At 41.9% G+C, this 24,107-nt stretch overlaps 1 protein-coding gene across 2 annotated transcripts in view; it reads left to right on the top strand.

The window, feature by feature from the left end:
* LOC110509738 (splicing factor, suppressor of white-apricot homolog) overlaps positions 1-24,107 on the top strand; it is a 124,318-nt gene that overhangs the window by 10,625 nt on the left and 89,586 nt on the right. For both annotated transcript variants that reach the window (XM_036967199.1, XM_036967198.1), the window contains exons 5-10: positions 626-845; positions 1,067-1,161; positions 5,322-5,490; positions 22,941-23,277; positions 23,409-23,576; positions 23,716-23,809. In XM_036967199.1, the coding sequence (XP_036823094.1) occupies positions 626-845; positions 1,067-1,161; positions 5,322-5,490; positions 22,941-23,277; positions 23,409-23,576; positions 23,716-23,809 (1,083 nt within the window). The remainder of the gene's footprint in view (positions 1-625; positions 846-1,066; positions 1,162-5,321; positions 5,491-22,940; positions 23,278-23,408; positions 23,577-23,715; positions 23,810-24,107) is intronic.

The raw sequence follows: 24,107 nt of genomic DNA, 5'->3' as shown, positions 1-24,107 counted from the left end.
TTCTCTTGCGTTCCTTGCAAGCAGCAGTTTGGGCCGCCTGGCTCGTTGCGAACTGTGTGAAGACCATTTACTCACAACAAAGACCGTAATACATTTGTCAGAATTGTACATAATTATGACATAACATTGAAGGTTGTGCAATGTAACAGCAATATTTTGACTTAGGGATGCCACCCGTTAGATAAAATACGGAACGGTTCCGTATTTCACTGAAAGAAACGTTTTGTTTTCGAAATGATAGTTTCTGGATTTGACCATATTAATGACCAAAGGCTCGTATTTCTGTGTGTTATTATGTTATAATTAAGTTTATGATTTGATAGAGCAGTCTGACTGAGCGGTGGTAGGCAGCAGCAGGCTCGTGTTGTGTTCATACGTATGTATGAAGGGTCTCAGAGTAGGAGTGCTGATTTAGGATCACCTTTGCTTATTAGATCACAATGAATAATATTACATGGACAGTGGGGGGACCTGATCCTAGATCAGCACTCCTACTCTGAGATGCTTGATACATACGGCCCCAGGTTGTCACCTATCCTTAACCCCATACTTCTTTTGCCCTGCCTTGTTGATAACTTTCCTGTCTGCTGACTTAGTGCGTGTGCTCTTCCGTTCTCCTCTCCAGCCAGCGACCACCAAAACCCATGCCATCATTGAGAGGACCGCCAACTTTGTGTGCCAGCAGGGGGCCCAGTTTGAGATTGTTTTGAAAGCCAAACAGTCTGGCAACTCCCAATTTGACTTCCTGAACTTCGAACACTACCTGAACCCCTACTACAAACACATCCTGAAGGCCATGAAGGAGGGCCGCTACACCCCTGCATCCGACAAGCAGGACTCGCAGGGTAAGCCACGGGGGTCAAAGAGGTTAACAAAAAGAGTTCATATAGAAAGTGTTGGAAATAATGTATGGGATACATAGTTTTATACTACAATGCATGTGAAATCTTTGAGAACAGGGGCACAGAATGTATGTTAACAACACAATACATGAACCAAATTCAGAATGCAAGTACTTAAGACATGAACCATTATTCTTTATTCATACTTTAATGTCTTTCTATAGAGTCTGATGATTCTGACGATGATGGGGATGGGAACTACCTCCACCCCAGCCTGTTTGCTCCTAAGAAGAGTTCTCGCCTTGAGGAGCTGATGAAGGTAAGGACCAGATCTGTGACTGTCATGGAACTTTGGATCACGGTTATTGGTCAGCCAAATGACTGCGGTCAATGTAATAACCATTCGAATAGCAAAAATAAATAATAATAATATTTTTAAGACAAACATTTTATCCTCTCCTCCGCTCCTGACCGCATGTGCTGCCATATAAATAGAATGAATAGAACGGGTTCCCCATTCAAGTCAATGATGGCATAATGGGTGGACTGGCGCCCATAAGAGCAAAGCAAGAAGGAAAAGCAGGAAGTGTAACCGTCAATATGTGCTGTTATTTGTTCATTCAACTGACATTACAAAAAATACATTCCATTGCATGAGCCATTTTAGTTAAACCCCCTAGAGTCGATGTCGAGTTCCCCACGAAAATCGAATTAGCATAATACGAAAAGCCCCATCAAAATCCGTCTGTTTAAGCTAGAGATATCTTTTTTGTTGTTGTTGCATGGGCTGCGTCTCAATCCACCGCCTCCGCCAATGGCGGTCTTTTACTTATGCGGTGGAAGGTGGCCAAGCTAAAGGGGTGTTTGTCAGACCATGAGACATCCCAGGTATGCCGTGTTTCCTCCGACACATTGGTGCGGCTGGCCTCCGGGCCTAGTGGGCGTTGTGTCAAGAAGCCAAGACAACGCAGGAGTGGCTTTGGGACAAATCTCTGAATGTGCTTGATTGGCCCAGCCAGAGGCTGGACATGAACCTGATCGAACATTTCTGGAGAGACTTTGGATGGGGAGCGTCGCTGCACAGCTATTTTCAATCTGACGGAGTTTGAAAGAATCTGCAGTGAAGAATGGGAGAAACTACCCAATACAGGTGTGCCAAGCTTGTAGCGCCAAGGGTGCTTCAACAAAGTACTGAGTATAGGATCTAAATACTTATGTAAATGTGATATTTACGTTTTTTTATTAAAATACATATTCAAAAATTAACTGTTTTTGCTTTGTCAGTATGGGGTATTGTGTGTAGATTGAAGAGAAAAAAACCATCTAAAATTGATTAAATACAAACGTAACAAAATGTGGAAATAGTCAAGGGAACTGAATATTTTACAAATGCACTGTATATTGGACACTCCTTAACTATCTTGTCTAACTATAAAATATAAAAATTCCCCTCTCTCTCTTGTTGATAGGCTAAGAATATGACTTTGGGCGTTCATCATTTTATGCTTGCATGGCTTTCTCCTGATCAAACAATTAATGAAACTAATGAGTTCCATCTCAAAAAGTAGTTTGAATAACCTTAAAACGTATGGTGGCCAGGGGACTAATAATTATAGATGAAAAAATGTCAATAGCCAATAGAAAAATTGACAAGTTTAAGCTTATTAAGAAATAAATTATCCCTCCATGCGATACGGAAAACCAAATGTCCAAGTTAAGGCTATGAACCGTAGCCTATTTCCCAAATATTCCAATAGCCTAAGAAGGTGGTGTCCTAAAGTTGCTGCTTTCAAAAAGAACAAGAATGAAAGTCGGGAGTTTATAGGCATAGGCTATTCTCAATCACAGCCTTATAAGCGATTGAACAAACAATATTAAGAGAGGACGATGAGGCAATTATTAGTTAGTTCTGAAAACGGTGGTTAAAAAATAATACAAAAATGTGTATCACGTTTTTTGCCGGCCCAGGGGCCGTATGCGGCTCGGGACCTGATTCAATGTGGCCCGCGGAATCATGCTCAGATTACATAAAGAATTTGCTATAGTAAAGTTTTCAAAAACGTATTTGTTTTTCAAATTAAAAGCCCAATGAATACTCGCCTTTGTATAATGATTTAACTCCCACCGCTTTTGGGACATTTATTTTGAAGGCACATATAAATAACATCTGCACGAGGACAGACAGTGACTGACAGGCTGACACACGTCACAGTTACAAATAGTAGCTAGCTAGAAATTGCGCAAAAATGTGTTTTTCAACGAAAAGGAAAGTAGACCATGAAAGTAGGGTGTTTGAGCAAGAGTGGACATCGAAATATTTATTGAGGTATCAGGGAAAGCTTAGTGTGCAAAGAGGGCATCACTGTCTTGAAAGACTACAACTTGTCCCGACACGTCCAGACGAAGCGTGCAGAGAAATATAGGAATGTATTCTAAGCAGAGGGCAAATGCATCGAAAGAGTTGCTTTCTCAGTTGCAAAAGCAGCAAGGACTTTACACAAAACTGCATTCAGCAAATGACAGAATTACGAGAGCTAGCTATGTACTGTCCCTCAAAATTGCTAAACATAGCAAGCCATTCGCTGAAGGGTGAATTAATTAAATAATGTTTTTTTAATCTTACTAGGCAAGTCAGTTACGAACAAATTCTTATTTACGATGACGGCCTAGGAACAGTGGGTTAACTGCCTTGTTCAGGGGCAGAACGACAGATTTTTACCTTGTCAGCTCGGGGATTCGATCGAGCAACATTTCAGTCCAACGCTCTAACCACTAGGCTACCTGCCGCCCCAGTTTAATTGACTCTGCAGTAATACCTTGCCCCGACAAGAAAGAACTGTTTGAAAATGTTTCCCTGTCAAGACGAACAGTGACACGGCGTGTTGAAGCCACCGTAATGAATATGGAACAACAGTTGAAAGACATGGTAAAGGATTTCACCTATTTCTCGTTGGCCCTGGATGAGAGCAGTGATGAACGTGTCGCGGCGCAGTTGTTGATTTTCTTACGAGGCATACCCCCAGACACTGAAATTACAGAGGAGCTTGCATCAGTGCAGTCGATGAAGAGCACAACCACAGGGAAATATTTATTGGAGGTTTATTTCTGTTCATGTTAAAAAAGTAAAATAAGTAGCATATCTGGATGTGATTTACAGTAGATATCTGTCAGAACAGTCATACACATGATGTATAATCCTGTAATATGATTCCAGCCTGCGATGGCAAAAATATATTCTAATATGGCCCTCCATGAAAATAATTGCCCAGGCCTGCGATAGGACAAAGGTTGACATCCCCCAGCCTTAGCTGAGATAATTGGATATGAGAAAGCATTATTGTGAAAAGCACTCGAAGTCTCCACCATATTGCTTTGGTCTGTCTTATTTAGACATAGTTATCTTGGCTTTGAAGGGAATAAAGAAACCATAAAACCATGGAATTAGTTCATCTCAGGGCCTTTCTAGAGCAATTATCTCCCATCCATACGGGCTTTGCCCGTTCAAGCCAACCCACAATTTGTCTAATGACTTATACTGTATTTTTTTTATAGGGTTTGACCATTTGCTAATTAGCCCATGGTTAGGTTTTTAATGTTCAAAAGCCCATAGACTTTTGAATTAATCACACATTACTGTTAAGTTGTTGTATTCAACAGCATAATTGGGCCTGATTTCAAAGTGTGTCTCACTTCAAAGTGCTTAGATTTTTGTGGTTGAGGATGAGCTACCATCAAGTATTTTTCTCCTCATCTCTTGATTTAATATTCTGTATGTTTAATCACTGTCACTTGTTGTAATTCCGAGTGAATTGCGCTAAGTAAATGAAGAGATAAAAGGCTCTTAAATAAACCAATGTGATCAGATTTTCGTCCCAAATTTAAAAAAGGCCTCAATCCTTTAAACGTACATTTGATTTTCTTTCCCAATTTACTTGAATATCAAGAGTCCCATCTTTCCTTTAGATCCTTTAGTCTGTTCTTTTAAAGGGTTTTGATAACTTGTATGTCAACTCTTATTGCACACACAAGGCTAGAAACACCTGTATAAATCATCAGTGTACATGTTTACATATTATTCAACTAGTATATTAGTCCAAACTTCATGCTAAATGAGTTGTAATAAGTAGGTCATAACATGACACATGTATCAGCTAGTTAGAACCATTACTCTGTCTTGCGTTGTTTGTCCTCTCCATCAGCCAGAGGTGTCTCAGTTTCACCGCTATAGCTTCCTATTGTTGGGACCGGTTACCTAGTGGTTCAGAGCATTGGCCCGGTAACTGGAAGGTCAATGGTTCAAGTCCCCAAGCCAACTAGGTGAAAAATCTGTCTATGTACCCTTGAGCAAGGCACTTAACCCTAATTGCTCCTATAAGTTGCTCTGTATAAGAGCATCTGCTAAATGACTCAAATGTAATTGTTGGGGGTTATGCTGACCAGTAGTTCTAAGCCTTTTAACCACATCTATTTGTGTTGTAGCCCCTCCAAGTCATGGACCCAGACCATCCACTGGCAGCGCTGATCCGGAAAACCCAGCAGGAACGTAACGGAGCCGCTGCTGCTGCTGCCGCCATCATGGCAACCAAGCCAGAGGAAGTACCCGCAGAGCCAGCTGTGCCCGCCACATCCGCAGAGTACATCGCTGACCGTGAGTACAGTTTCTAATTTCTGAGAGTCCAACTGGGAAACTGGGAAATCCAATATCTGAGGAGCATTCATATTAGTGCCGAGGGAGCCTCTTCATTTCAATTTAGTCTGGGCCAATTCATTTCTCTCCCCATTTTTTATATATTTGTTTTATTTCCCCCTCAGTGCAAGCTCAGTCTCTCAGACAGGCAGAGTGGCACTAAATTGTTTAGTATTGAGCACTGAACTCCTAGAGGCAAAAAGAACAATCCACTCGTTATAATTCTCAATGTTTAACAAACGTTGGCGTTCATATCAGATGAGAATCTCGAGGAGGAAAGGTACATTGAATTAGCCCAGCGGTAAACATATTTGTCGGACACAGGCACATGTTCCAGCTGTAGCCATGGAGGTGACCTTGCAGCTCATAATGGAAAAGCTCATTAACATGGTCTCCTGTAGACCCGTGACACTGCTGAAACGTCCTCTTCCAGGAGGTCAATTCCAGAAAGCATTTACATTTACGGCATTTAGCATACATTCTTATCCAGAGCGATTTACAGGAGCAATTAGGATTAAGTGCTTTTCCCACGGGCACATCGACAGATTTTTCGTCTAGTTGACTCAGGGATTCGATCCACCGCTAGGCTACCTACCGCCCTTCACAGCCTTTGAGGACTGTTCAGCACAGACTGAATCCAGGAGTGATTTAATTTCACCACATGACCCTCAGGGATTGTAAGTACTTAAAGGTTATTGAGTTTTCAAAGTCTCCAATAAGTTTTTATTTATTTATTTATTTTTATACACGTTTCTTGTCCTTGAATTTGTGCCTAGTTCATTTTCGGATCTGCAGTGAGCAGTTGGTTTGGACACGCTGACAAACTGTGTTCCCCTTGCTCTTCATTGACGGCAGGGTTGCTGTTTGTTTTGCCCTGAACGCCGGTGGATAGAATCCAAAGTTGCTTTTCTGGCAGCGCCCACAGATGTTTGCTTCCTCTAAATGCAGACATCATTTCCGCTTTTCTGACACAAACACACACCACACCAACCAACCAACCAACCACTCTGCCAGCCTAGAAAAGAGCAGCTGCATAAAACAACCAGCTCTCTCTCGCTTGACCCAAACACTTCTCGAGGCATCCGAGGCTACAGAATCTCTTTCTTGGCTTCTTTAAACCTTAGCAATTTTCTCTCTACTGTCTGCATTAGTTCTAGGTGATTGATGGTGAAGGTGCTGGGCGTGATATGGAGTGCCAGGCTAACTCTAAACGTCCTTGAGAGATGTTCCTCGCAATTTGACTCCTCTTATTTCCCAGGGTCAACCCTGTCTTCCCTCTTTGTCTGGTGCTTGGGAGAGACGGCTCAAGCTGAGTGAGCTGATTTGTCTTAATTAGCGGGACTGGAAGAGCTCCACTGGTTTGCTGTGGTAGGAGAGAGAGAAAAAGAGACATCGACGCCACAGCACTGCACAGCAGCACAGACATGGATTTTTAATGCGCTGGCTTACGGCGACAAGATGATCATTTTGGAGAGATTTTGCTCCCGTAGATCCGACTTTTATTTCTGTGCATGGCGCTGGGTCTCTGAGAGAATCCCTGTAAACAGACTGGAGAGGATCAAAGGCACCAGAGGAATATCCTCCAGTTTCTGCCAATGACTGGCGTATTGAATGGGAATTAGGCAATAGGGGTTTAGAAGCGTGCAGCATTGCAGCTCCTTTAATTCGTTATAACTTTGCTAGCTCTTCAACGGGACAATTGCCTAGTTGCTATTGGGCCGAATGTTTTGTGGTGTCACCTGACCTCAAACGACCACTTATTCCCTTCTATTCTACTGGTCTATGGTTTCTCTGTTGTAATACAAGCACATTCTACATTCTAATAGAGTGAACGTGGAGCATATTAGATCATTTGCATCATCACTGAAGACAACTCTTCCTAGAAATGTAGAGAAGCTGTCAAGACTGCACTAGGAGACTGGGCTATTCTTTCTGTCCTGTTGGGTGACATACATCCCATTCTCTCTTGACCTCAGAGGCCCAGATGAGGCAATGCAGCCTACTGTTACACTGTTAGTTTAACAGTCCACAGACAAGCATCTCACAATACACTGCACTGTACATCTATCCACAATGACTCACCAACACTCCTCCACGAGCTGTCCATCCACTTATCGGTTTCACCCACCTCGCCTGTGCTCATTGGCCACTACCGATCCGTATGTGTGACACTTACAAATTCATTAATGGAATTTATCCTATAGACAGTTATGGAGGGGGACCTTTTGAACTGTGCTTGTGTAGTAGAGGTCGACTGATTATGATTTTTCAACGCCGATACCGATTTATTGGATGACCAAACTAAGCCGATACCGATTAATCTGACAATTTATTTGTAACAATGACAATTACAACAATTCTGAATGAACACTTATTTTAACTTAGTAAAATCAATTTAGCCTCAAATAAATAATGAAACATGTTCCGTTTGGTTTAAATAATGCAAAAACAAAGTGTTGGAGAAGAAAGTAAAAGTGAAATATGTGCCATGTAAGAACGCTAACGTTTAAGTTCCTTGCTCAGAACATGAAAACATATGAAAGCTGGTGGTTCCTTTTAACATTAATCTTCAATATTCCCAGGTAAGAAGTTTTAGGTTGTAGTTATTATAGGAATTCTAGGACTATTTCTCTCTATCATTTGTATTTCATTAACCTTTGACTATTGGATGTGCTTATAGGCACTTTAGTATTGACAGTGTAACAGTATAGCTTCCATCTCTCTCTTCGCTCCTACCTGGGCTTGAACCAGGAACACATCGACAACAGCCACCCTTGAAGCAGCGTTAGCCATGCAGAGCAAGGGGAATAACTACGCCAAGTCTCAGAGCGAGTGACGTTTGAAACGCTATTAGCGCGCACCCCGCTAACTAGCTAGCCATTTCACATCGGTTACACCAGCCTAATCTCGGGAGTTGATAGGCTTGAAGTCATAAACAGCAGAGCTGCTGGCAAACGCACGAAAGTGCTGTTTGAATGAACGCTTACGAGCCTGCTGGTGCCTACCATCGCTCAGTCAGACTGCTCTATCAGATCATAGACTTAATTATAACATAATAACACACAGAAATACAAGCGTTAGGTCATTAATATGGTCGAATCTGGAAACTATCAGCTTGAAAACAAGACGTTTATTCTTTCAGTGAAATACGGAACCGTTCTGTATTTTATCTAATGGGTGGCATCCATAAGTCTAAATATTGCTGTTACATTGCACAACCTTCAATGTTATGTTATGTCATAAATTCTGGCAAATTAGGCGACCCAAACTGTTGCATATACACTGACTCTGCGTGCAATGAACGCAAGAGAAGTGACACAATTTCACTTGGTTAATATTGCCTGCTAACCTGGATTTCTTTTAGCTAAATATGCAGGTTTAAAAATATATACTTCTGTGTATTGATTTTAAGAAAGGCATTGATGTTTATGGTTAGGTACACATTGGAGCAACGATACGCACCGCATCGATTATATGCAACGCAGGACACGCTAGATAACTACACATGGTTAATGATATTACTAGTTTAACTAGTGATTATGATTTGATTTGTTTTTTGTAAGATAAGTTTAATGCTAGCTAGCATCTTACCTTGGCTTACTGCATTCGCGTAACAGGCAGGCTCCTCATGGAGTGCAATGTAATCAGGTTGTTAGAGCGTTGGACTAGTTAACTGTAAGGTTGCAAGATTGAATCCCCGAGCTGACAAGGTAAAAATCGTCGTTCTGCCCCTGAACGAGGCAGTTAACCCACCGTTCCTAGGCCGTCATTGAAAATAAGAATGTGTTCTTTTGTGACTAGGGGGCAGTATTTTCATTTTTGGAAAAATAACGTTCCCATAGTAAACAGGATATTTTGTCAGGACAAGATGCTAGAATATGCATATAATTGACAGCTTAGGATAGAAAACACTCTAAAGTTTCCAAAACTGTAAAAATATTGTCTGTGAGTATAACAGAACTGATGTTGCAGGCGAAAGCCTGAGAAAAATCCAATCTGGAAGTGCCTCATGTTTTGAAAGCGCTGCGTCCCTATTGAGCAGTGAATGGGCTATCAACCAGATTACGCTTTCTCCGTATTCCCGAAGGTGTCTACAGCATTGTGACGTAGTTTTACGCATTAATGTTGAAGAGCGGCTACATTGCGCAAGTGGTCACCTGATGGCTCCCATAGTGACTCTCGCATAAAATACAGAGGTAGCCATTATTCTAATCGGTCCTACTGAAAAACGAATTGTCTCGACAGATATATTATCGAATAGATATTTGAAAAACACCTCGAGGATTGATTAAAAACAACGTTTGCCATGTTTCTGTCGATATTATGGAGCTAATTTGGAATATTTTTCGGCATTGTCGTGACCGCAATTTCCGGTCGATTTCTCAGCCAAATGTGAAGAACAAACGGCGCTATTTCGCCTACAAAAATACCATTTTTGGAAAAAAGGAACATTGGCTATCTAACTGGGAGTCTCGTGAGTGAAAACATCCGAAGCTCATCAAAGCTAAACAATTTAATTTGATTGCTTTTCTGATTTCCGTGACCAAGTTACCTGCTGCTAGCTGGACAAAATGCTATGCTAGGATATCGCTAAACTTACACAAAAGCATATTTAGAAAATCTGAGATGACAGGGTGATTAACAAAAGGCTAATCTGTGTCTCAATATATTTCATTTGTCATTTTCATGAATAGGAATATTTTCTAGGAATATTTATGTCCGTTGCGTTATGCTAATTAGTGTCAGATGATGACAACGGTCCCGTTCATGGGATGGGGTGTCACTAGAGGTTAACTGACTTGCCTAGTTAAATAAAGATTAAATAAAAGTGTAAAGAAAATCGGCCAAATCGGTGTCCAAAAATACCGATTTCCGATTGTTATGAAAACTTGAAATCGGCCCTAATTAATCGGCCAACCTCTTATTGTGTAGCACAGGGAAGCTGGCTGCTACCAATTACTGTTTTTCCTGCTGAGCAACCCTTCTGGTCATGGATCGTTATGCATTCATAAAGTGGGCTGTTTTATTAGCCAGCAGAAGCCCTCCCTTGTTGTCTGGCCGACCTTTAGTTTTGCCCTAGAGACCAGCATATAGCACAGGGACGGAGTTAAAGTTATTCTATTCTATCACCCCGTGTTTGGATTGCAATCCCAGGTTCAGACCTCCCCAGACACTTCGCTCGTCTGATGGGTATTGATTGAAGACTGGCTTCTTGAACCCCAGCTATCTGGAAGGAGAGGTGTTTTTGCTCAAGATGCTCCCTATGAAAATTATTAGCTTTTGGAGTGGCTGGAGAAGGAGCAGAACTTTAATGACTTCTAAGGTTCCAAAGCAACAAAAAAAATATATATATATATTTAACTGACTGAGTCAGAAACACAAAGCTTGATAGAATGCTGTAAGGTTGAGGTGGCGGGAGGCAGAGCTCTTAGCTCTCAGTGGTGTTGAGGTTAGTGGTTAGAGAAAGCATGCTCTCAAATACTCCAGTCAAATCCTACAGCACTTAAAACAGAGCAGCACAGATATGGCCCTCTCCAGTCCTCCTCCCCTGTCTTTGACTCTCTGTCGTGTGTGTGTGTGTCAGGGTTTCTGTTTGCCGGTAAATAAATAAATAAATAAATATATATATATCTATATCTATATCTAATTGGCACTGGCCAATTGTCCAGGAGAAGGAAAAAAATCTCATTGTGAAATAATGCTTTTTAACCTATTCATGGATGGAAATACAATTTGACCAGTCATGCTTATCAGTCTATGGGTTAATTTGCATAATTTAGTGTAATTAAATTGGCCCGTGTGTATATTTGTTATGCATGTTATTTAGATACAGAGCCTTTGAGCTGAAAATCTGTCACTGTGCTTTTATAAGCCCAATCATTGCACAACAATTCTAAATGCAATCGTGTGTTAAAAATCGTTTTTTTGGCCATGATTAAAAGAGCTGCTATTTTTTATTTCTCAGCTGGTAATTGAAGCGCCCTTCCCATTCGCCATTTTAAATGTATGGGCAACGGAAGGTAGGCTTCATCAGCACGTCACACACCACTTTGCAATGAGCTGGAGGCAGTATGCATTTTGAAAACATAAAGCTACTTAATTGTTTGAAACCTGAATGTTTTACTACATATCATGAGGTATGTTTTACCTTGCTTCAAAGCTGCCGAGGCAAAATCCAACCGTATCCGTGGAGGCAATTATTTTATAAAGACTTTTATATGCCAATGAAGCCAGTAGCCTATTTCTCTTGTTTTCTATTGGTTTTCAACTTTCTTTCATTGCCCGGTAGCCAAATGTTCATTTGTGCGTAGACTACTGCATTGTGAGCGTTGCTGCGCTAATAATGTTAAAAAGTAATAGTTTGTCAAAATGTTAAGGTGAATGTTCTGATCTGTAGAATAGGTCAACTTTTCTACTATGGCCTACATTGGCTCGTAGGTGGCGTGTCCATAAGGCTAGGGTAGCTTTCCCTAAGTAAATGTAATTAAAATGCCAAATTTAAATAGCCTAATTAATTATTATTGTATCTCTGTTGGCATAACTTTTATAGGTCACTTTGACACCTTTTGGAAACAGAAGATGCTCTACAGGAATGATGGAGTCCATCCAAATCATCCTGGCTCCTGGACCCTGTCTGTGCATTTCAAGGTTACCTTGAGACAATGACTTATCAGTGACCCGAGCCATGCTCCGATAACCCCTACCATTATGTCGCTTGGTTGTCGTAGTGCTTTTGCAGATTTACATTGTCCCAGAAGTGTTGGCAGTCATAATGTAAGTAATCACATTTTTGTCTCTTTAAGTCCTCTGAATGCTTCTGTCAATCCTAGAGCTATTATATGCAGTAATCATGCACCTATGAGTTTTACTGAGTCGGTTTGCCCAAGTAGGAAGTCCATCTTCAGAAGAAACAAATGCCAATGGTGGATGTTTTGCAGTTGATGTTCAGTCATATTTCTGTAAAGCTTAGAAAGGATGTGATGTCAAATGCTGTTGAAGTAATATGGCTACAGGCTCATCTGCCTCACCTAAAGCCCATTCTGTTGGGAAGCTGCTATAGACCACCTAGTGCTAACAGTCAGTGTCTGGATAATATGTGTGAAATGCTTGACAATGTATGTGATGTCAACAGAGGTATATATTCTGCTTGACCTAAATATTGACTGGCTTTCATCAAACTGGCCACTCAAGAAAAACCTTCAAGCTGTAAACAGTGCCTGCAACCTGGTTCAGGTTATGAGTCAACCTACCAGGTTATTTCCAAACAGCACAGGAATGAAATCACCATGTATTGATCACATCTTTACAAATGCTGCCGAAATCTGCTCTAAAGCAAAATCCAAATCTATCAGATGTGGTGATCATATTAGAGTGGCCATATCTAGGAAAACCAAAGTTCCAAAGGCTGGGCCTAATATAGTGTATAACAGGTCATACAATATGTTTTGGAGTGAATCCTATGTTGAAGATGTAAAGAATATTTGCTGGTCTGTGGTGTGTAATGAGGAGCAACCAAATGCTGCATTTAACACATTTATGAAATCGTTTATTCCAGTTACTAATAAGCATACACCCATTAAGGATGAGGCAAAAGGGATGGCAAATAAGTTTGGCTGCACAGCCGATTGTCAAACATACTGGAAATTGAGAAATCATGTGACTAAACTGAACAAAAATAAGACACTGTACTATGAAACCAAGACAAATTATATAAAGAATCATAGTAAAACGCTTTGGAGCACCTTCAATGAAATTTTGGACAAAAAGGCGAACTCCACTCCATCATTCATTCAGATGGCTCATTCATCACAAAACCCACTGATATTGCCAACTGCACTAATGATTTTCTTTCACTGGCATGATTAGCACATTTAGGCATAACATGCCAACAACAAATTCTGAACCTACACATCCATGCATAACTGACCAAATTATGAAATCCAAGCATTGTCATTTTTTATTCCGTAAAGTGAGTGTGGAAGCGGTAAAAAAATATATATATATTGCTGTCTATCAACAATGACAAGCCACCTGTGTCTGACAACTTGGATGGAAAATTACTGAGGATGATGGTGGATGACATTGCCACTCATATTTGCCATCTCTTTAATCTAAGCCAGCAGGAAAGTGTGTGCCCTCAGACCTGGAGGGAAGCAAAAGTCATTTCTCTACCCAAGAATAGCTCAAACAGCTGCCCAAACAGCCTGTTACCAACCCTTAGTAAACTTTTGGGAAAAATTGTGTTTTACCAGATACAATGCTATTTCACAAACGAACAACTTATTTTCAGCACACTTATAGGGAAGGGCATTTAACATGTACGGCACTTACACAAATGATTGGTTGAGTGAAATATTGTGGGAGCTGTTTTGTTAGACTTCCGTTCATCTTTTTACATTGTCAATCATATTCTGCTGCTGGAAAAACATATGTGTTATAACTTTATATCCCTTGCTATTCATCGATAGCTAACTGTCTAGCCTCTCCAACACAATCCAGGCAGTCAGGCATTCAGGGTAGCTGTCTAGGCCCCTTACTTTTTTCAATCTTTGCTAATGACCTGCAACTGGCTCTGAGTAAAGCCTGTGCGTCTATGTATGCTGATGACTCAACACTATACATGTCAGCTACCACCGCAAGTGAAATCACTGCAACACTTAATAAAGAGTTGCAGTCAGTTTAATAATGTGTGGCAAGAAATAAGTTAGTCCTAAATTTTTCAAAAACGAAAAGCATTGTGTTTGGGGCAAATCTTTCACTAAACCCTAAAACTAAATCTTACAATGAATAGTGTAGAAGTTGAGAAGACTAAACTTTTTTGAGTAACACTGGATTGTTAACTGTCGTGGTCAAAACATAATAATAGGGAGCTAAAATAGGGAGAGGTCTGTCCATAATAAAGCGTTGCGCTGCTTTCTTAACATCGCTGTCAACAAAGCAGGTCCAACAGGCCCTAGTTCTGTCGCACCTGGACTACTGTCTAGTCGTGTGGTCAGGTTCCACAATGATTGACTTACTAAAATTACAATTTGGCCAGAACAGGGAAGCACGGCTTCCCTCTAGACCCACTGGCCCTTAAATGTACATGGAGAGCCAACATTAATAATATAGTACCAGTCAAAAGTTTGGACACACCTACTCACTCAAGGGTTTTTCTTTTCTTTTTACTATGTTCTATATTGTAGAATAATAGTGAATACATCAAAACTATGAAATAACACACATGGAATCATGTTATACAAAAGTGTTAAAGAAATCAGAATATGTTTTAGATTCTTCAAAGTAGCCACCTTGATGACAGCTTTTCACACTCTTGGCATTCTCTCAACCAGCATCACCTGGAATGCTTTCCCAATAGTCTTGGAGTTCCCACATATGCTGAGCACTTGATGCCTGCTTTTCCTTTACTCTGTGGTCCAACTCATCCCAAATCATCTCAATTGGGATTAGGTCAGGTGATTTGTGAGGCAAGGTCTGATGCAGCACTCCATCACTCTCTTTCTTCGTCAAATAGCCCTTACACAGCCTGGAGGTGTGTTGGGTCATTGTCCTGTTGAAAAACAAATTATAGTCCCACGAAACGCAAACCATATGGGATGGCGTAGTGCTGCAGAATGCTGTGATAGCCATGCTGGTTAAGTATGCCTTGCATTCTAAAAAAATCCCAGACAGTGTCACCAACAAAGCACTATCACACCACCACCTCCATGCTTCATGGTGGGAACTACACATGATCCGTTCACCTACCACGCGTTTCACAAAGACACAGCGATTGGAAACAAAAATCTCAAACTTGGTGTAATTAGACCAAAGGACAGATTTCCACCAGTCTAATTTCCATTGCTTGTGTTTCTTGGCCCAAGCAAGCCTCTTCTTCTTATTGTCCTTTTAGTATAGGTTTCTTTGCAGCAATTCGGCCATGAAGGCCTGATTCATGCAGTCTCCCCTGAACATTTGATGTTGAGATGTCTGTTACTTGAACTCAAACATTTATTTGGGCTGCAATTTCTGAGGCTTGTAACTCTAATGAACTTGTCCTCTGGGTATTCCTTTCCTGTTGCGTTTCTCATGATGAGAGCCTGTTTCATCATAGTGCTTGATGGTTTTTGTGACTGCACTTGAAGAAACTTTCAAAGTTCTTGAAATGTTCTGCATTGATTGACCTTCATGTCTTAAAGTAATGATTGACTGCCGTTTCTCTTTGCTTATTTGAGCTGTTCTTGCCATAATATGGACTTGGTCTTTTACCAAATAGGGCTATATTCTGTATACCACTTGTCACAACACAACTGATTGGTTCAAATGCATTAAGTAGGAAAGAAATTCCACAAATTAACTTTTAACTAGGCACACCTGTTAATTGAAATGCATTCCATGTGACTAAATCATGAAGCTGGTTGAGAGAATGCCAAGAGTGTGAAAAGCTGTCATCAAGGCAAAGGGTGGTTGAATAATCTTTAACACTTTTTTTGCTTACTTACTATATGATTCCATGTCTTATTTCATAGTTTTGTCGTCTTCACTGTTATTCTACAATGTAGAAATTAGTGCAAATAAAGAAAAACCCTTGAATGAGTAGGTGTGTCCAAAGTTTTGACTTCTACTGTATGCATGTCAATCTCTCCTGCCTCAAAGTAGAAGAGATATTGACTTCAGCATTACTTGTAATTGTGAGAATGATTGACATATTGAATGCACTGAGCTGTCTTTTTAAACTAATAGCACACAGTTCAGACATCCATGCATACCCCCAAGACATGCCACCAGAGGTCTCTTGATGGTCCCCAAGTCCAGAACAGACTATGGGAGGCGCACAGTACTACATAAAGCCATGACTACATGGAACTCTATTCCACATCAAGTAACTCATGCAAGCAGTAAAATCAGATAAAAAAAAATAAAAATAAAAAAAATGATAAAATACACCTTATGGAACAGCGTGAAAGAGACAAGCAGGCACACACACGTGATAGCATACGCACTATACACACACGTACACATAGATTTTGTGATGTAGGGTAGTGGCACACAGCTAATGTGTTGTGAAATCTATTGTGTAATGTAATCGTTTTTAATTATACAGTGCATTTGGAAAGTATTCAGACCCCTTCCCTTTTTCCACATTTTGTTACGTTACAGCCTTATTCTAAAATGTATTAAGGAAAACATTTTCCTCATCAATCTACACACAATAACAAAGCGACATTTTTTTTATTTTTAGAAATGTTAGCAAATTTATTCAAATTAAAAAACAGAGGGGCCTCCCGAGTGGCGCAGCGGTCTAAGGCACTACATCACCACAGACCCTGGTTCGATCCCGGGCTGTTTCACACCCGGCCGTGATCAGGAGTCCCATAGGGCGGCCCACAATTGGCCAAGCATCATCTGGATTAGAGTCGGGTTTGGCTGGGTCTGGCTTTACTTGGCTCAACGCGCTCTAGCGATTCCTTTTGGCGGGCCAGGTGCCTGCAGGCTGTCCTCAGTCGTCAGTTGAATGGTGTTTCCTCCGACACATTGGTGCGGCTGGCTTCCAGGTTAAGCGGGCTGGTGTTAAGAAGTGCAGTTTGGCAGGTCATGTTTTGGTGGACCCATTAATTGACTTTTGCCTCCCGAGCCTGTTGGGAAGTTGCAGCAATGAGACAAGATCAAAATTCAGGATAAAAAAAGGGGTAAAATACAAAATATTTAACCAAATAAATACATTCATAATTAAATACAAAACAGACATACCTTATTTACATATTTAAGTATTCAGACCCTTTGATATGACACTAGAAATTGACCTTCAATGCATCCTGTTTCCATTGATCCTCCTTGAGATGTTTCTACAACTTCATTGGAGTACACCTGTGTTCAATTCAATTGATTGGACATGATTTGGAAAGGCACATACCTGTCTATGTAAGGTCACACAGTTGACAGTGCATGTCAGAGCAAAAATCAAGCCATGAGGTCGAAGGAATTGTCCGTAGAGCGCCGAGACAGGATTGTGTCGAGCACAGATTTGGGGAAGGGTACCAAAAGACTTCTGCAGCATTGAAGGTCCCCAAGAACACAGTGGCCTCCATCATTCTGAAAAGGAAGAAGTTTGGAAACAGCAAGCCCCTTCCTAGAGCTGACCACCCGGCATAACTGAGCAATCGGGGGAGAAGGGCCTTGGTCAGGGAGGTGATCAATAACCCGATGGTCACTCTGAAAGACCTCCAGAGTTCCTCTGTGGAGATGGGAGAACCTTCCAGAGGGACAATCATCTCTGCAGCACTCCATCAATCAGGCCTTTATGGTAGTGTGGCAAGACGGAAGCCACTCCTCAGTAAAAGGCAAATGATAGCCCACTTAGGGTTTGCCAAAAGGCACCTAAAGGACTCTCAGACCATGAGAAACAAGATTCAAGTCCAAGGTTGAACTCTTTGGCCTGAATGACAAGCGTCACATCTGGAGAAACCTGGCACCATCTCAACAATGAAGCATAGTGGTGGCAGCATCAGGCTGTGGGGATGTTTTTTAGCGGCAGGGACTGAGAGAATAGTCAGGATCCAGGAAAAGATGAATGGAGCAAAGTACAGAGATCCTTGATGAAAATCTACTCCAGAGCGCTCAGGGCCTCAGACTGGGGCGACAATGACCCTAAGCGCACAGCCAAGACAACTCATGAGTGGCTTCGGGACAAGTCTCAATGTCCTTGAGTGGCTTAGCCAGAGGTTGAACCTGATCGAACATCTCTGGAGAGACATGGAAATAGCTATGCACTGATGCTCCCCATGCACCCTGACAGAGTTGAGAGGATCTGCAGAGAAGAATGGGATAAACTCCCAAAATACTGGTGTGCCAAGCTTTTAGAGTCCTACCTGTACAATTTCATCCTTTTTAGAATAAGGCTGTAATGTAACAAAATATGGAAAAAGTCAAGCGGTCTGAATACTTTTCAAATGCACTGTAATTGCTTTCATTTTACTGGACCCCAGGAAGAGGCAGCAGCTAATGGGGATCCATAATAATTACAAATACTCATCACATTACGAATAGTAGGCTCTCTTACATAAGTCTGCAAATGCGAGGATGCGTGTGATGATGCATGTTCATGATTTATTTTAAAGGTGCAATTTTTATGGTGAAAATGTGCTTCCCCAAATGTGAAAATCACACTCAGCCTATGCATAGGCTCTTGATTTTGCTGTTTCGTACTCATCTTGTTGGCTGAGAAAGTAAATATGGACAGTTATTCTAACATCTTCAAAGTGTGCTGTAAGGATACACGTCATTGCATCATCAACTTGCATGTTCTGTAAAACATGATTGATCATCATCTAAATGTGATTGTTTTTTTTGTCATTCTGAGCAGTGTGGGTGTACACCCTAATCAAGTTATGCACCCTATGCATATGGTTCCAGTAAATTTAAATGCTGCCGGTCAAATTTCCAGTGCCTCATTTTCATAACGGAATCCCTGGTGTGTGTTTCTCTCTCTTTGCTAATAAGATGGCGCCGTGCTGGATGCGAGCTCCAACCCAACATTGCTATTTTGTGATTCTTTTGGCCACCTCTTCCGGCCACCTCTTCCCTATATTCACTTGATAATAAGATGGATGACCTCCGATTGTGGATTTGCTACAAACGGGACTCTCATAACTGCAATATTCTCTGCTATTCTGAAACATGGCTTTCAGACAAGACCCCCCCCCCCCCCCAATGACAGGAACAAGTACAACAAGTCCCGCTACATCCTCCAGAGTCATCAAACGAGCAAAAGGACAATCTAGGAATAAGGTGGAATCGTAATCCACAGGCTTCGATGCCCGTCACATGTGGCAGGAGATAGCCATTACAGATTTAAAAAGAGACCCACCCTCTCGTCCAGACAAACACAATGCATTTTATGCACGCTTAGACAACAACGCCGTACCATACATGAACCCAGAGGACTGGGTGATCTCGCTCTCCGATGCCAACGTGAGTAAGGTCTTTAATCAGGCCGTGGGGCCGGATGGTATTCCAGGTTGCGTTCTCAGAGCATGCGCAGATCAGATGGCAGTCATATTCACTGTAATTTTCAACCTCTAGTTGACCCAGTCTGTAATCTCCACATGTCTTAAGATGACTACCATGATTCCTGTTACCAAGAACTCAAAAACGTCATGCTACACTGACTACCACCCTGTAGCACTCACATCTGTATTTATGAAGTGATTTGAAAGGCTGCAGGTAGGAGGTCAGTGACCTGTCGGGACTGCAACCTCTCCCTCAACGTCCGTAAGACCAAGGAGCTGTTTGTCAACTACAGGAAGCAGTGGAGCGGGTCGAGAGCTTCAAGTTCATCGGTGTCCAAATCACTAAGGACTTCAAATGGTCCACTCACAAGTACACAGTCATGAAGAAGGCGTGGCAGCGCAACTCTTCTCTAATCAGGAAGTTAGAGGTTCTACAGCTGCTTTATTGAAAGCATCTTGACTGGCTGCGTCATTGCTTGGCATGGCAACGGCACCCCCCTCAATTGCATGGCGCTACAGGTGGTGCGGACAGTCCAGTATATCACTGTGGCCGAACTCCCTGCAATACAGGACATCTATATCAGGCGATGTGAAAGGAAGGTCCGGAAAATCTTTAGAGTCCAGGCACTCAAGCCATAGACTGCACTCTGCAAGTGGTACCGGTGCATCAAGTCTGAAAACAACGGGCTCCTAAACGGCTTTTATCCCCAAGCCATAAGACTTCTAAATTACTAACAGAATGGCTACACGGACTATCTAAGTAAACTGTTGTATTTACTATTTTTGCACTGTCTCTTTGCACACTCACAGGACTCTAGACACTAATGCCTACTGAGACTCCAACACACACACACAACATGCACACACATGTATACTGACTGTACATAGACACACACACACTTAAATTATGATTGTATGCTGCTGCTACTCTATTAATCATGTGTCCTGATGCCTAGTCACCTTACCCTTATACATATCGATGGTGCCTTCGGGAAGTATTCATACCTTCCGACTTATTCCAGATTTTGTTGTTACAACCTGATTTCAAAGTGGGTAAAATCAATGTTATCCATCTACAGACAATACCCCAGAATGACAAAGTGAATACATGTTTTTAGAAATGTTTGCAAATTTATTGAAAATAAAATACAGAAACTTCTAATTTACATATCTGTTCACACCCCTGCGGCAAGACTTTGTCAGATGACACTGGGTAAGTCTCTAAGAGATTTCCACAGCTGGATTGTGCAACATTTTCCCATTTATTATTTTCCAAATTCTTCAAGCTCTGTCAAATTGATTGTTGATCATTGATAGACAACCATTTTCAGGTCTTAGATTTAAGTCAAAACTGGAATATTCACGGTCTTCTTGGTAAGCAACTCCAGTGTAGATTTAGTTCTGTACAGTCTTCCTTCTTTTCACACTGTCATTTAGGTCAGTATTGTGGAGTAACAACGTTGTTGATCCATCCTCCGTTTTCTTCTATCACAGCCATTAAACGCTGACTATTTTAAAGTCGCCATTGGCCATTCGCTGAGCAGTTTCCTTCCTCTCCGACACCTGAGTTAGGAAGGATGCCTTTATCTTTGTGGTAACTGGGTGTATTGATACACCATCCAAAGTGTAATTAATAACTTCACTATGCTCTTACCCATCTACAAATAGAAACCCTTCTTTGAGAGGCATTTAAAAACCTCCTTGGTCTTTGTGTTTGAAATTCGCTGCTCGGCTGTGGGACCTTACAATTACCTGTATGTGTGGAGTACGGAGATGAGGTAGTCATTAAAAAATATATTTTTAACACCATTATTGCACACAGAGTCCATGCAACTTATTTGACTTGTTAAGCACATTTTTACTCCTGAACTTATTTATGCTTGCCATAACAAAGGGGTTGAATACTTATTGACTGAAGACATTTCGGCCTTTCATTTTTAATTAGATGGAACAAATACATATGGAGCATGTGAATGATGGCTCTCCTACAGGTTTCCAGCCTTGTGCATTTTGGATGGGTCTTCGTAACAGTCCACCAGAGAGGTGACTCACAAGTTAATATCATCCAGTTTCAGGTTTGACAAAATAAGCCTCTTATTCCCTCTCTATCGTTCTCCTCCTCTGTCTCTCCGTTCTGTACACTCCATCAGGGATGGAAACCACTGCCACAGAAAAAGACCTTGGAGAGTTCATAATGCACCGAGACACACAGCTACATGCTGAACCGAACGCCCTCATCCTCCCACTCCCAATCCTACTCTTAAGTGGTTATTGATGTGATGGCTAACCGTATCAAACGGAATGTGAAAACTCAACTTAATACAATTACAGTCGATCTCGTTATGGTTTTGAGTCTGAGCTGCCACGGAATAAGTCTCAGTGAGCGGACAATTTAAGATGGATGTGACATTTTGAGCGTCCTCAGACTGACCCCCACCACACCCACAAATTATGACAAACACCTGCCCTCCCCTCTCCCCCTACTGCTGCTGTTGGCAGTGAGCTGGCAGAATCTGTTTATACAGTCTGGTAACGGTAGCTGATGTGAGCGCAAATTTTCCAGCTCAGTTGTCAGAGCGAATCTGTGTAGCACCTCACAGGAATCAATTATTATACTTAAAAATGTTAAATTGTCATCGCAAACAAAGTCAGTTTGACACACACAGAATTAGCATTTCCCAATTTCCCATCCACAGTAACGGTATGAGCCGAATTTTCACAGAAACTCTGACTTGCACCATTGTACAGTGACATAGCACACCTTTATGGAGCCTTCTTGCCTGTTTCTCTCTTCCCCTTTGAACACTATGAGTGAATCTGTCAGTTGTTTTATTCATAACCTGACTGTGTTAACCCCGGTCGTTGTGCCGGTATTATTTTCTTATTCCTGCTGTAAATTACTTTCCCTGACCTGTTGATGCACTTGATAGAGTCCAAAATGGGTAGTGTGATTGTAATGAGAGGCTTTGGAAATGATCGGTTGCATATTGTTTTTGATATCCGCTTTTAAACACATTATGATTTCCAACAAGCTGATCCTAATTATTCTTGTTGGGCCATTCTCCTTTTTGTTCCCCTTTTTCCCTCCCGTCTTCTGCTGACAAAGTACATTTTAATTAAGTAGACAGTGATCCAGACATAGATTATTAAAATGTTTAATTTGTATCAGCGTGGAGTTTGCTTTATTCTCTCTGCCTCCTCTGTGAGGCTAAGATCCGATTAGCGATGAGGCCAGACTTAAATGTATACGTTAGTCCGCTCGGCACCACAGCCTACCCACACACACTAACACTGAGCAGACCTATCTCATCCAATGCTGACTTAAACATTTGCTCATTGACAGGGAAGGCATGCAAAACCACATGCAATTGAAGTATTCGCATGATTACCTATTTTGATAATTTCCTCTCTCTGACCTTACAGCTAACGTGGCAGCGATGTACTATGGGTACTGCATGCTTCCTGATGGGACCTACTGCCTGGCCCCGCCCCCCCCTGGGATCGATGCCAACGGCTACTACAGCTCCCTGCCCTCTGGCAGAATGTTGGCTCCACCCTCTTACTCTGGAACCCCGCCTCCTCCAGGGACCACGCCCCCTGCACCTCCTGAGCCATCGACACGGATCATCTACACAGCACCTCCGACTACATTTCCCATCATCCCACCACCAACTCCAGTTCCCAGCCAGGTCCCAGTCTGCCTCTCAACCCCTTCTCCTCCTGCCCCTGTTATTCCTGCTGCTGTCATACCAGAGACAAGGTATGTGGACACTTATTGGACAGAAGTGGAGATATTTTATCACTCCCCATACTACCTAGTTCCCCCACATAATGTGATGCATTGCTAAATATCTTTATTTCGTCTCCACTCATCTTTCCCTCATCTATCAGTTCGCGGCCCCAGGCTCCCGTTGCCGTGGCGGCCCCGGTTGCTGTGGCAGCGCCAGCCATCATCCCTCCGCCCCCTGACATCCAACCGGTTATTGACAAGCTGGCTGAGTACGTGGCCAGGAACGGTGTCAAGTTTGAGACCAGCGTCCGCGCCAAGAATGACCCGCGGTAAGCAGCTAGAGAAAAGGCCATTCCTGCTCTTTTCTGTGCTGAATAAAGGAAAACGGCTCAAGTTTCTGTTCAATCTAGTGGCTTTACATCTTATGTAGCTGTACATCTTGTGTATGTGTGTCTGTTTCCAACACAGGTTTGACTTCTTGCAGTCCTGGAACCAGTACAACACCTATTATGAGTTCAAGAAGAATTACTTCATGCAGAAAGAGGGAATCAGCCTGCCACAGGTGTGTGTGTCATCTGTCCTTTTCTTCCTCCTTGAGCACAGTGTGTGTTTTTTGATGCCATTTTGTTTGAAAGGATGATATACCCTCTGGTTCTTTAGTAAATATTTCCTTTCATTCAGCAGCGTGCTCTCCAGGTTGCTTTTTAAAATGCTCTGAGGCATTAGGTGGCGTGGCTCTCAGGCTTTCACGCTTGAGATCAGGGATCAGTCAGTTTTTGTGTGTAGGGCCTTTCATGCTTTCCAGATATCAAAATGCCTGCCTGCCCTTGACTCGTGTCTACGCTCCGGGGTTACTGGGG

The sequence above is a fragment of the Oncorhynchus mykiss genome, chromosome Y (assembly GCF_013265735.2).
Source record: "Oncorhynchus mykiss isolate Arlee chromosome Y, USDA_OmykA_1.1, whole genome shotgun sequence".
Classification (NCBI taxonomy): Eukaryota; Metazoa; Chordata; class Actinopteri; order Salmoniformes; family Salmonidae; genus Oncorhynchus; species Oncorhynchus mykiss.
Note: the sequence above shows the minus strand (reverse complement) of the source record. Positions and strands in the feature narration are given on the sequence as shown.